General features: G+C 41.1%; 1 protein-coding gene across 1 annotated transcript in view; it reads right to left on the bottom strand.

Annotated features, from left to right (window-relative positions):
* cacna2d2a (calcium channel, voltage-dependent, alpha 2/delta subunit 2a) overlaps positions 1 to 12,022 on the bottom strand; it is a 207,441-nt gene that overhangs the window by 51,400 nt on the left and 144,019 nt on the right. Inside the window, exons 6-7 of the mRNA XM_055221612.1 lie at positions 328 to 459; positions 42 to 99 (exon numbers count right to left, since the gene is read on the bottom strand). Of these exons, the coding sequence (XP_055077587.1) occupies positions 42 to 99; positions 328 to 459 (190 nt within the window). The remainder of the gene's footprint in view (positions 1 to 41; positions 100 to 327; positions 460 to 12,022) is intronic.

Genomic DNA, 12,022 nt, shown 5'->3' with positions numbered 1-12,022 from the left:
TTTTACACCGAAGTCGCAACAAATGAAGAGTTATCACTCACCACGGCCTTCTGCGGACATCGTACAGGTCGATTTTGTTGGGTGCTCTCCATGGAGTAGCTGCACAAAGCAACAATATAAGTTATAAACTGTCTATAGGGCTATGTGGGATCAGATTAGATCAAAGTCAAAAATCATAATTTACTTCTGTCGGTCAAGTTACTGAAGTGCAATCTGATAAGGAGTGGCCAATGCGCCGCTGGCCCAAAGCTCCGGGGCCAATTTAGACTTTATCTGTGAGAGTCTGAGGCCGGGGCAGGTTATCGGTGACTGATGGTCCAGACTCACCTGGGTAGTAGCGCGTGACGCCGGTCGCACTGCCAAACACCTGCCACCGGAGGGAGCTGTCCTCTTTGCGGTTCTCAATAAAGACTCGCTCCAGTGCCTGAGTCCAGTTCAGCTCATTTAGGATGACCGGGGCTGTGGAAACACAAACACAGTAAGATCAGAATAAAATCGATTTTAAACAGTGTGAGCTACTCATAGGAGGGACCAACAACTTTCTTGTGATGATGTTTACGGCGATGTCAGCTCTCATTGGACACCACAGTTTTTATTACGGAAGTCAGTGGATTTGTTTCTTTTATTAAGTGTTTTTAGAAGAATGTTTCAATTTAAAATGTGCAAATTATCACATAATGATCCACAGGTATCATAGATTATAACTATACAGCAGGATAAAGCACAATATGTCTCTTTTAAGAATGATTGAGACTGAATAACTACTTATTCCTAACCTTAATTAAGCTGTTACTAAGCCTGAATCATTCTTAACAAACTATTTATTAAGACTATAAATACTACAATATTTATATTACTGACAATAGGTCATGATTTGCAAAAAATATAAACTAAAAGAACAATGCATATCCTTTAGAGCTTGTTTGAGGGGTGTGCGATGACTTTACTTTTCAATTGCAATTAACCTTTAATCAACTAACAATTAAAAGTAGCCTAAAAGTCACCCAAACAACCTTGTCCGCGGTTGCGTCTGAGCGAATATAAGTACAGAGAGCTGTACTGCATGTCAGAGCCGGGGCATCAGTTTTAATCGATGTGACCTGCGAAGACTGACGACTGGCGAATCACAGATGACCTTGTGTCGAGGTCATGAGTCACATGGAGCCGCTATTAGAAGCCGTTTTGCTTGATTTTCTCCAGAAGACACAAGCAGAAATAAACTATAGTCCAAAACTGTCCATGCATGTGTCTGCTCGTGGCTGTGGGTGTCTGAACACTTTGGGGTCTCGTCTCTCGTGGGTCAGTGGTAGTGGTGCAGTGGTGCAGTGGGGGGTGGAATATGGATGGAAGAAGTATTCATCTTGAGTCAAAGTGGACCGGAATAACAGGCTCCTCCGGCCTCACAGCGTCAACATGTGCCCCGAGCTTCTGTGGTTTATACTATACTCATACTGTCCCTCATCATTTTCACATCTAAAATAACGACACTTTAAAAATAGTATGACAACATTCAATAGTCCTTTAGTAGAATACTTGAATAATAGGCCTTTTTTTTTTACCTTAAAGACGTATTGTGCTTGTGTTTGCTCTATAGTTATAATCTATGACACCCGTGGGTCATTATGTTACAATTTGTACATTTTAAATTGCAATATTCTTCTGAAATGAATTAATAAAAGAAACAACTTCGACCGTAAACCATAAAAATGACTATACAACGCTGCAGAACCCAACGCCTCGATTAAGAAAGTAAAATCGGAGAGCAGTGGCAGTAAAAATGGGAACTGATCGGCAATATGGCGTCTTTAAAATAAGCGATTAAAAGATTGCTCAAACATGCATGAATCTTCTTGTAATTGTTTATGTGTTGTTGTTAACGTAACTACTTTTCTATGTGGCACGGTTGCTATGCCAACAAGCCATGCTGTTGTTTTGCTGTTGTTTTGGCGTGGGTTACAGCCTACATTTTAAACTTGATTTAAATTTGCTACCTTTTGAAAAAACACAATCATAGAAACCGTTTAGAGTGACATATTCAACTCAAAAATAGCTGTACTTTATTTAATATTAGCATGGTAAGGTCTTGAAAGGTCCACCCACTGTCCAAGTACTTTTTATGGGAGCGTTTTCACTACTGATACTTGTTCAGTCCAGTTTCAATGCAAGTTTTAGCATGGATTGGATCTGGGTATAGATTTTTGATAACCCTTATGTATTTGGAGGGATTTTAGGTCTAAACATGTAGATAATATATTCATAGCATATAACAAACTGAACATATGCAGGTATGTTAACAATAAGAAGCAGAGAGCATTCAGCCTGCAGCCTTTGAAGAGACTGGAGTCAGGAGCCGAGTGCAATCAGAGGCTTAATGGTCCCTGATTAAAGAGGAAACACAGACAGAGCCGAGAAACTTCAGCCTGATTTAATTACTGCACAAACTGACTGAGATAAGCCCGTGGCCCCACACCTCTGCAGTCTGTACCACATATGTTTCACACAAAAATAACAAGCTTACGAAATAGTGTGTGGTTATACTGGTCAATACTTGGACATAGATATGGGCACAGGTCAACTACAACAACATGGCCAGCCTATTTTATAAAACATGGTGTTGTCAGTTTTCCTGGACGGCGAACTAGAAGCAGGAGTCGAGAAGGCCGGGCAGTTTCAAATCAGTCTCTTTATTCAGCAGATGCAGGCATCAATCGAATGAAACACCAACTGTCTCCTGTTTTACATCTCTACTGTGGCTCCTTATATACTAGTTAACACACGTCATAATTCCTCAATAATTAGCTAGAAATGTACAGCACGCAGATTGTTATCTGGGTTCAATGAAGACAAAGTGCACAAAAACAAGCATTTTTAGCTGATCTTTCAAAGTATCATCATATATGGAGGTTCAGGGTACATATACAATCTCATGCCACGTTGGCGCACACGTAAACAGGAGTACAAAGTATGATTTACCATATTACATGGAATAATAATCTCACAATTTCCCCTTTTGATCACATTTACACATGTGATCATCAAAACAAAATCAAAAAACAAAAAAACAAAAAGCTACTTTCACATAATAATACATTCAACTTAAAGTTCCCATATGTGAGTAAAATTTTAGCTTTAGCTTTAACCACCCTGATTATAACACAACCCAGCCCTTAGGCTAACATAGCACATAAATCAATACATGACTCTCGGACAGCAAATAAGAAACAAGGAGCACTTACTAGGATTCAGAATTTGTTTTCTTGTATACTTTTTTAGCAATCTACATAATTTTGACCAAACTTAGTCAATTGATTCGGGACCTGAGAGTTGGGACCCTACAGAGAGTAATAGAATTTGTGACGAGGGGTCTTTTTTCGTTAGGGCAGTTGCAATCAATCGTTCTACTAGAGATCGGAGACATGGGATAACACAGCATCCAATTATGATCAAGATAGCAATTACAGTCAATATTGTAGTAATGACAGATATTATGGTCGTAGTCCAAGGACCAAACATCCCGTATAACCAATTTGACCAAGTGTTTTCAGATACGCCAGAATTCTTAGCAAATTCCATGGACAAGGACTTAAGTTTGTTCAAAGCTTTTGCAATACTTCCATCGGGTGAGGTATTATTTGGTATATAAGTACAGCATTCTGCTCCAAACATGCTGCATACTGATGATTCTTTGGCAAGTAACATATCTAGAGCAATCCGATTTTGCCAGGCCATAAGTGACGTAGGGCCCAATTGCTCTACGATGCCTTCTATTGCCTCAATTGTGTAATTTATAAATCTTTGTTGATTATAGTAGAGATAATTTATCCAAGCCGTATTTTTAGTAGCAGTTACTCCAGCAAATAAAACTGAAGTAAATCCAGCCGCAACTACATCTTGTGCTTTGAACTCATTTGGAACCCCCATGGGTATACCGATAGAACTGAGGTAGATATCTTCATTAAATGATCCTTGGAGTTTGGGTTTAGATTGAGGAGACAACGACCTTTTGAATACATGATTATTTCCTGAGTTAACTCTGTATGACAATTGAGTTTGTTTTAAATTTAGTGAATTTGCTGGACCTATGGTAAATGGAATAATTAACATAATCGGTGCACAAACACCTGACCATGTTTTTGGTAGAATGGCATACAAACGTAAATTTGCACATAACCACCAAATATCTGCACGAGCAGTATTATGGCCGTTCAGAAAAGCAAATTCTCTATAATTATCAGAAGATAAAGTCTGATTACAAAAATGTTTAGTGAAACTCTCTATTTCATTTTTATCATTTTTCCCTGCGTCTGTACGCATAATGGTATCTTTAAGGAAACACGTATATTTAGCTATTCCCAGAGTCCAGGATGTCGGCACATCCTTGGAGGCTACTACTGGTAGTTTATTATGAAGTTGATAGCATTCATCAGTTTTATCAAATGAATTTTTAGTGAAGAGTTTAAGTATGCAAGTTAGGTCTTTTTCATTAGAATATGGTATTGATGTAGTTGTTAATCGTGGTCTAGCTGCAGAACATGCAATGCAATCTTCTGTAGTTAAAGTATGGGCGGTATACTGTACCCATTTTAGCCAAGTATTTTCATTCATTTCGTGCCCTGTTTCAATTTTAATTGCTTCGGTTAGGGAAATTAAATCATTTTCTGGAGCAGGTTTATTAGGTTTCAAAATTGTTGTTTGGATGTAGCCTTCAAAATTTAACTTTAGTTTTCTATTGCAGGGTACAGTATCAATTTTTGAACACTGGAATCCTATAGAATAGATTCCAGAGTCATTAAGTGTTGGATTTTTAATAGATAATACTAAAGGATTGCATCTTTGAGTAATTGATTTGCGCCCTCTACAATGTTTTAGGTCCTTTTGATAAGAAGCATGATTTTTCCTAACTTTTGTTAAAGTAATTCTCTGTTGTAAGCCAATTTCAAAAGTATCTTTTTCTTTATTATATTGTCCACTGGTACTTGTTATAACTCTGGCGATCTCTATAACCTTATCATTTTGAGCATTTACCTTGGTCAGACATGTATCTTTGCAGACAATTTGTACATTTAAGGCATGGTCTATAGCAGGTGCGTCTTGCATACAGTCTAGTACTTCGCATACATCAAAAAGTACGTTGCACGTTTGTCCTTCATAACAATATTTTAGAAGTTTTGGTGTCCCTCTCTTTACTCTTTTCAGTGCCCATTGTCTCTTACCTGTATTGTTTGTTGTCAGCTCGGTTGTTGTTTTGATTGTTGGCTGTCCGAGGCCATTCTCAACACTTCCATGAATAAGGGGAACGTACCAACACACTAGAACAATAGAAATTAGCATAATTAGTGTGATCCAGAATAGACAATGAAAATTTTCCAAAAGTTTTTTCAAAAAATATGGCTTAAAAAATGGCCTATACTCTCCTTCTCCCGCTTCTTCTTCTCCCCCTTTCTTCCTCCTCTTCTGGAGCCCCAGTGTCAGAAGGTGGTCGGGGTTGTTCATCAGGGTCGCTGTTTCCAGCGATGTCTGGATTTGGTCGGCTTTCTTCATTCTGCATGGTAGATGTGGTGGCAATGTCAGTTTGGATTTGGGTTAGACTTCGTTCACTTGGGTCTACTGGTGACTTAAAGCAGTGTGATAAATGGTACCACACTTTAGATGTTTCTTTTTGAACTTGTACTGATCTTCCAGTGGACTGTAGAACTTGATATGGACCAGTTTGATATGGTTGAGTCCAGTTGTGTCGTTTGTGTACCTTCACATACACAAAAGATCCCGGGGTTATGTTCATCTCTGGATCAATTACATCTTCAAGATCATGTGTTCTTTGTCTACATTTATGTAGTTGCATCACTATTTCTTGGAGCTGCTGAACATATGAGTGATGTTGTTTGTCCCATTCTATGAATGGTGTATCTTCAGTGAATGAGCCTTCTGGTTTATGCATTTCTCTGCCTGTTAATAGGAGATGAGGAGAATATGACGTGGTTTTGTTCACGCTATTTCTGATGTCCATCAAAACAAAAGGTAAGGCAGTGACCCAATCAAGTTTGGTGGTTTTCCAAACCTTTGCAAGTTTTCTTTTGACAGTGGCATTCATCCTTTCACATACCCCTTGACTGGCCGCATGATAGACAGTACCAAAACGTTGGGTGATATTAAGAGCCTTTAGCACATCACGGACTATTTTAGCAGTAAAATGTGTCCCGTTATCTGACCTTATGACGTGTGGAATGCCAAATCGTGGGAAGACATCAGTAGTTAGGTGCTTAACTACTTCCTTGGCAGTTTCCGTCTTGCAGGGGAACGCTTCAACCCATCTTGTATACTCACAGACTATGACCAGTAGATAGCGATATCCTCGAACTCTCATTTCTGGACCCATGTCTGTAAAGTCCATGACAATTCTTTCAAAAGGCTTATTGGGAAGAGTATAAGTTCCTGGCGGTGGTTTACAAGCTTTCTTTGGATTCATGGTTTGACAAATGCGACAATCATCTATCCAATATTGCATGATAGACTTCATGTTTGGGTGCCACCACAAATCGATATGTTTGAGGATGGCTTCGTAGCTACGATGAGTAGGGGTGTGGTATTCGTCGTAGAGCATCTGCAGCAGTGAGATAGGAGCCACAATTCTTCCTTCATGATTTCTCCAGATTCCTGAAGGATCTTTAATGGCCCCACGTTGTTTCCAAGCACCATGTTCGTATGCTCCAGCTGCTTCTTGAATTTCTCTTATGTATGTTGCATCGATCAGGTTTGCATCAGGTAACTTCTCAATCTTTTCTTCAGTGCAAACAAGCATGTTTCTTGGATTATAATTTGCAGCTTTCTTTGCAGCTTGATCTGCGGCTTGATTGCCCAGGGAAATGGAGTCTGTTCCCTTGGTGTGAGCTTTGCATTTCATGATAGCAAGTCTTGATGGCAATTGGACAGCATCTATCAGTTGTTTGATCAGTTGTTCATGCTTAATTGGAAGGCCGGTCCCAAGTTTGAAACCATTTCTGATCCAGCCAGCTAAAGACAATGTGACAGTCTTGTAAGCATAAATTGAGTCTGTATAGATGTTTACTGCTTTGCCTTCTGAAAGTTGTAGTGCTCGTAACATTGCTGTTATTTCAGCTACTTGTGCAGAACCTTTTGCTATCTGCTGGGCTTCCATCAGACGATATTGGTTAGAGGGCAGTTGTTCCACCACTGCATACGAGGACACAATATGACCTTCTTTTGCTCTGTATGCACATCCGTCACAGAAAATGGTCATCTCTGGGTCTGAAAGAGGTGTAGTATGCAAATCTGCTCTCACATACAGTTCAGTTCTGACTTTTTCTTCACACACATGTGAAAGTCCTTCAGTCTCCATATTTACTGCCATATTGGTATTTCCTCCTTCAAAAGTAATATGGGACTGTTTCAAAGTCTTTGAAATATGATTGGATCTTCGTGCAGTAGTTATGAACAAACGAGAGTTGAGATAAGCAAGTATCCCATGTTGAGTGTGCACCACCAGTGGATGATTTTGTACAATATGTGAAGTCTTCTCAATTGTCTTTGCCAGAGCAGCCAGATAACGAGCACAACCAGGTTGAGTTTGTTCATGGGGATCCAACTTACAAGAGTAGTGTTTCAGCACTCTTCGGCTCTGATGATGCTTTTGATAGAGAACAGCTTGTACAAATGATTGTTTCTCTGTCACATCTAGATGGAAGGGAATGTCATAATTTGGAGCACATAGGCTGCATGCTGCACAAATAGCTTGTTTTGTCTTGATAAATGCTTCTTCAGACTCCGTCGTCCACTGTAAATTGGCTGAGAGGTTATGCATACCATGGGGCTTAATGAGTTCTCGGAGGGGCGTTGTGAGTTCGGTATAGCCAGGGACGTACTCCCTAGAGTAATTGCAGAGTCCCAGGAAACTGAGCATTTGACGTACCGTAGTTGGTTTTGGAGTACTCAGGATAGCATCTTTGTTGTTGGCAGACACTCCTTGCGCACCGTTCGACACCTCTCGTCCGAGAAAATGCACAGTTTGTCTTGCAACTTGTATCTTTTGCCTTTTTACCTTGTACCCCTTTTTCGACAGATGTGTGAGCAGTTGTACTGTTGCTTCTAGGACCTCTTTTGCCGTTTTTCCAGCGATGAGGATGTCATCCACATAAGTGATCAGAGTGCATGTCTCTGGAAACTTCAAATCTGCCAGGTCTTGTCTTAGGAAGTGGCTGAAATAACCGGGACTGTGTTTCCATCCCATGGGCATTCTTCGGTAGGAATAGACTTTGTCTCCGTGTCTGAAAGCAAAGTACCTCTGGGAGGAGGCCTCCAAGTTGATTGTGAAGAATGCATTTGCCAAGTCTAAGACAGTGTAATACTTATGCTCTGGTGACAGATTATTCAAGGCGATGTAGGGGTCTGGCACTGGATATGATTCTCCAGCTGTAACTTCATTGATTGGACGGAAGTCTTGAACCATCCTCCAGTTCTGCAAGTCCGATTTCTTCACTGGAAAGAGAGGTGTGTTGTATTCTGATTCAGTTTCATATATCACTCCAGACTCCAGCAATCCATTAATAGTTTCTTGAATCCCCATTACTTGGTCTTCTTTGAGTGGATATTGGGGATGGTATATCGGCTTGCTTGTGGTGAGTTGCACTTTAACAGCATGTTTCGTCTGACCCACATCATTCGGGTGCATCATCCATATGTGTGATGGTACTTGGGCAAGATACCTTTCTGTATCCGGATGATTCTCGAAAATTCGTTGTCTGGATTGCTTGGATGCTCTTGTGTTATCTTCAGAGCCCTGAGGTAGCACAATTCTGAATATTTTGTGTTGTGAGTTGTAGAACACACCTCCGATTTCAGTGGCTTCATACTGAAGACTTGAAGCCAGCTTGACCATTGGACCAAGTTGTCTTGGTGAATGATGTTTGGATATGGCCAGCGATACGTGTGGTGTGCTTTCTTCACTCCCCCTGGAATACGGTCTCAGTTCTTCTGGGAGGGAGACTGCGAGTGCCATACCTTGAGGGCCCAAGTAGAGATATGAGTAGTTCACTTGAAAAGTCTGTCCATCCACCTTTTGCCATAATTCGTCATAGGTCTCATCATCAAGTGTGGAGTAGTATAGAGTGACATGCAAGGGGTCAAAAGGTTCACTGAGTGGATATAGTGATCTTGCCCATGTTTTGTAGTTTTGCCATAATGCTGATGCAGTGTTACCTTTTTCTGGATCTGTGAGTATTTCTGTCCAATAGATTGTGACTTGTGACTTTGAGTCTTGAGCAGTATCTGGAGAAAGGTACAAGATCTCAGTGGTTTTACACATAGTTGCATCTCTCAGTATCTTGAGGGTTTCACATCGGTCCAGTATTTTGTGACCTTCGGGGCAAAACACCACTGACAATGATAATTTGCACATCAAGTCTCTTCCACATATGGAGATACTGCAGTCAGGCAAGTATAAGAATTCTTGTTTCACTGTCTGTTCATTCATTGTTACTGCCAATGGTTCAGTAAAAGTTCTTACTTCTGGTTCTCCCACACAGCCGGTTATGGACATAGTCTTCGATGAGAGTGGAAATTTCTGTCGAATGCAGGATACTGTGGCTCCTGAATCCACCAAAAATTTAATCTTTTGTCCATTTACCTTCAAGACCACCATTGGTTCGCTCTTCCATGGTTTTAGCGAATGGTCTGGCTGTAGGCCCCTTCAGTAGTCATAGTGTTCATCCAAGGATCCATGAACATCTCTTCCTCCTTGATAGTAAGCTCCGACGTTCATGAGTCTTCCATTTGGAGGTGGGGGCATTGGACCGGCTGTCTGCTGTGGCATCATTGGTGGCTGCTGTTGTCGATTGTATCTCTGCATTGGTTGCCTGTATTGTTGAAAATTGTGTGGCTCTTGCCTTTGTCCTTGAGATGCTAAGGGACAACTTCTTCTCCAGTGTCCTATTCCATGACATAGGTGGCACTGATCACGTCTTGGATTGTTCATGTAGCCAGTACCTTTGTTTCTTCTGGGGTCTCCAAAACCTCCTTGGTTCCTTGATTGAGGACCGTTGTAAATCATCACTGGCACATTTGGTATTGACATAGGCTGACCTGTTTGGGAGTTGGGTGTCACTGCTGTTGCTTGTGGTTGCTGTGTGTTCATCACCATCTTGATTGCAGTTGTTAGTTGTTTTGTGACAGATAACATGTCTTCTTCAGCAGGGTCTGACTGTATACTCATCACATTTGTGTTCTTATCTTTCTTCTTCTCTTTAACTTCAGTTTGGTATTTCTGCAATTGCAACTTCACAGTAGCCAGTTCCAACTCCTTCTTCTGGTCCTCAAACGCCTTCCTGTTTCTCTGCCACTTGTTTATTTCATGATTGCAATGTGCATCAAAGTCGTCTTCAGTCTTACGGTACAGCCCCATCACATTTTGCAAAGCCTCTTGAACCTGGTTAGGCATCCCCTTGACCAGAACAGACCTGAACATGACTGACATACCAGTTCCTGGCTCAATTGGTTCTCCAGTGACATCATGATATAGGCTTGTGGCACGTTGCTTGAAGCTGTAATAATCTTCAGTATCTCTCATCTGCATGGATAACAACTCTTCTGTCACAATGCATGGATATCGTGTCCTGAGTTCTTCTTCCAGGATGTCTCGGAAGATGTGAATGGCATTGTTATTCTGTAGCCGCATTCTCAATCTTCTTTCTATGGCTTTTCTGATGTTATCAGCGACTGTTTCATCGGCAGCTTTGATTAGGGCAGCTTGCATGTCTCCCCAACATAGTTTATCTCCAGCCGTCTGCTTCAGGAGAGCTCTCATCCATGGCACGCCTCCTTTGGTCAGCTTTGGTAGGGTGAGCATCAGGGCACTCCAGTCCTTTAATGTGAATGGCTGGTAGACCACTTGTCGGCCATCCGTCCTTATTGGAAAGACAGTTGCAGGTTCTCTTTGTTGGATGGGATTGATGGTACCGTTGATGTATGCCTCTTCGTATCGAGTCTCTTCAACAGTTCCGCTGAACGATCCATCAACTGAAAAGGGTTCATCATTTTGTTTCATTGAGACTTCAGCCATAGCACCTCTAGTTTCATCTTCTTCAGTCCTTGAGAGCAAACTTCCGCTTGTCTTCGTTGTCATCTCTTGGTCAGGCATCATTTCTTGTCTTTGCATGCGTCTCTCGTCATCACTTCGCTTCAGCTTTTTCTCAGTTTCAATAATATGAGCCAGTGCAGCTACTTGGTTTTGGACAGAGTCAATTTTTTCTTCTATTTCTCTTGAGCATGCTCCAACAGATGTTAATGCCAACTCTCCTCCAACTACCTTGTGAGTTATCTTCGGGGTCAAGCATGCAGCCAGGTCTGATGTCATCATGGAAGCAGAAGATTTCCTCAGCACTGGGTTTTTGCTGGTGGTACCTGAATATGGTGGGGGCAGAGCAGCTTTTCTGGACATCTCATACCAGCATTCTTCATCATGTGGGGATGGACTGGTTGCATACCGTAAAGTACTGTCGAGACGTGGAACATCATCATCTGTGTTGTCTTCATCCCATCTTTGTGATCTTTGATTTTTCTTTAGTACTTTACTGCCAGTCACTTCTTCTTCTTCATCAGAATTTTCAGGTTCTTCCCAGGACTTTCTGTGCTTAGAGCGTGTGGCATATTTGTGTGATGTTTTATTTTCTTCAAGGGTTGGATATACGCCTGCTGCAGGTTCGTTCGGTTTCTCTCTCAGCAGTTCTTCCTTCAGGGACACTTCCTTCTCCTTCGGCTTAAGAACCAGGATAGAAGACAATTCTTTCGTTTCTTTTATCACCGTCATCTCCTTTGCCCATTTATGCATCTTCTTCGCCATTCTCATCTCATTCTCGTACTTCTGTATTTTTATTTGACTCTTCATCTCATTTTTGTGCTTTTGTATCTTCAATTGGTTCACCTTTCTTACTAAAGCACTTCGGGTTGGGTCCAATTGGCACTGTTTGATCTTCTCCTTGTAGTAGTTTTTGATGTTCTTCCATTGTTCTTC

The sequence above is a fragment of the Periophthalmus magnuspinnatus genome, chromosome 5 (genome assembly GCF_009829125.3).
Source record: "Periophthalmus magnuspinnatus isolate fPerMag1 chromosome 5, fPerMag1.2.pri, whole genome shotgun sequence".
NCBI classification, from domain to species: domain Eukaryota; kingdom Metazoa; phylum Chordata; class Actinopteri; order Gobiiformes; family Gobiidae; genus Periophthalmus; species Periophthalmus magnuspinnatus.
The sequence above is the reverse complement of the archived record's forward strand: the minus strand, read 5'-3'. Positions and strand labels throughout refer to the sequence as shown.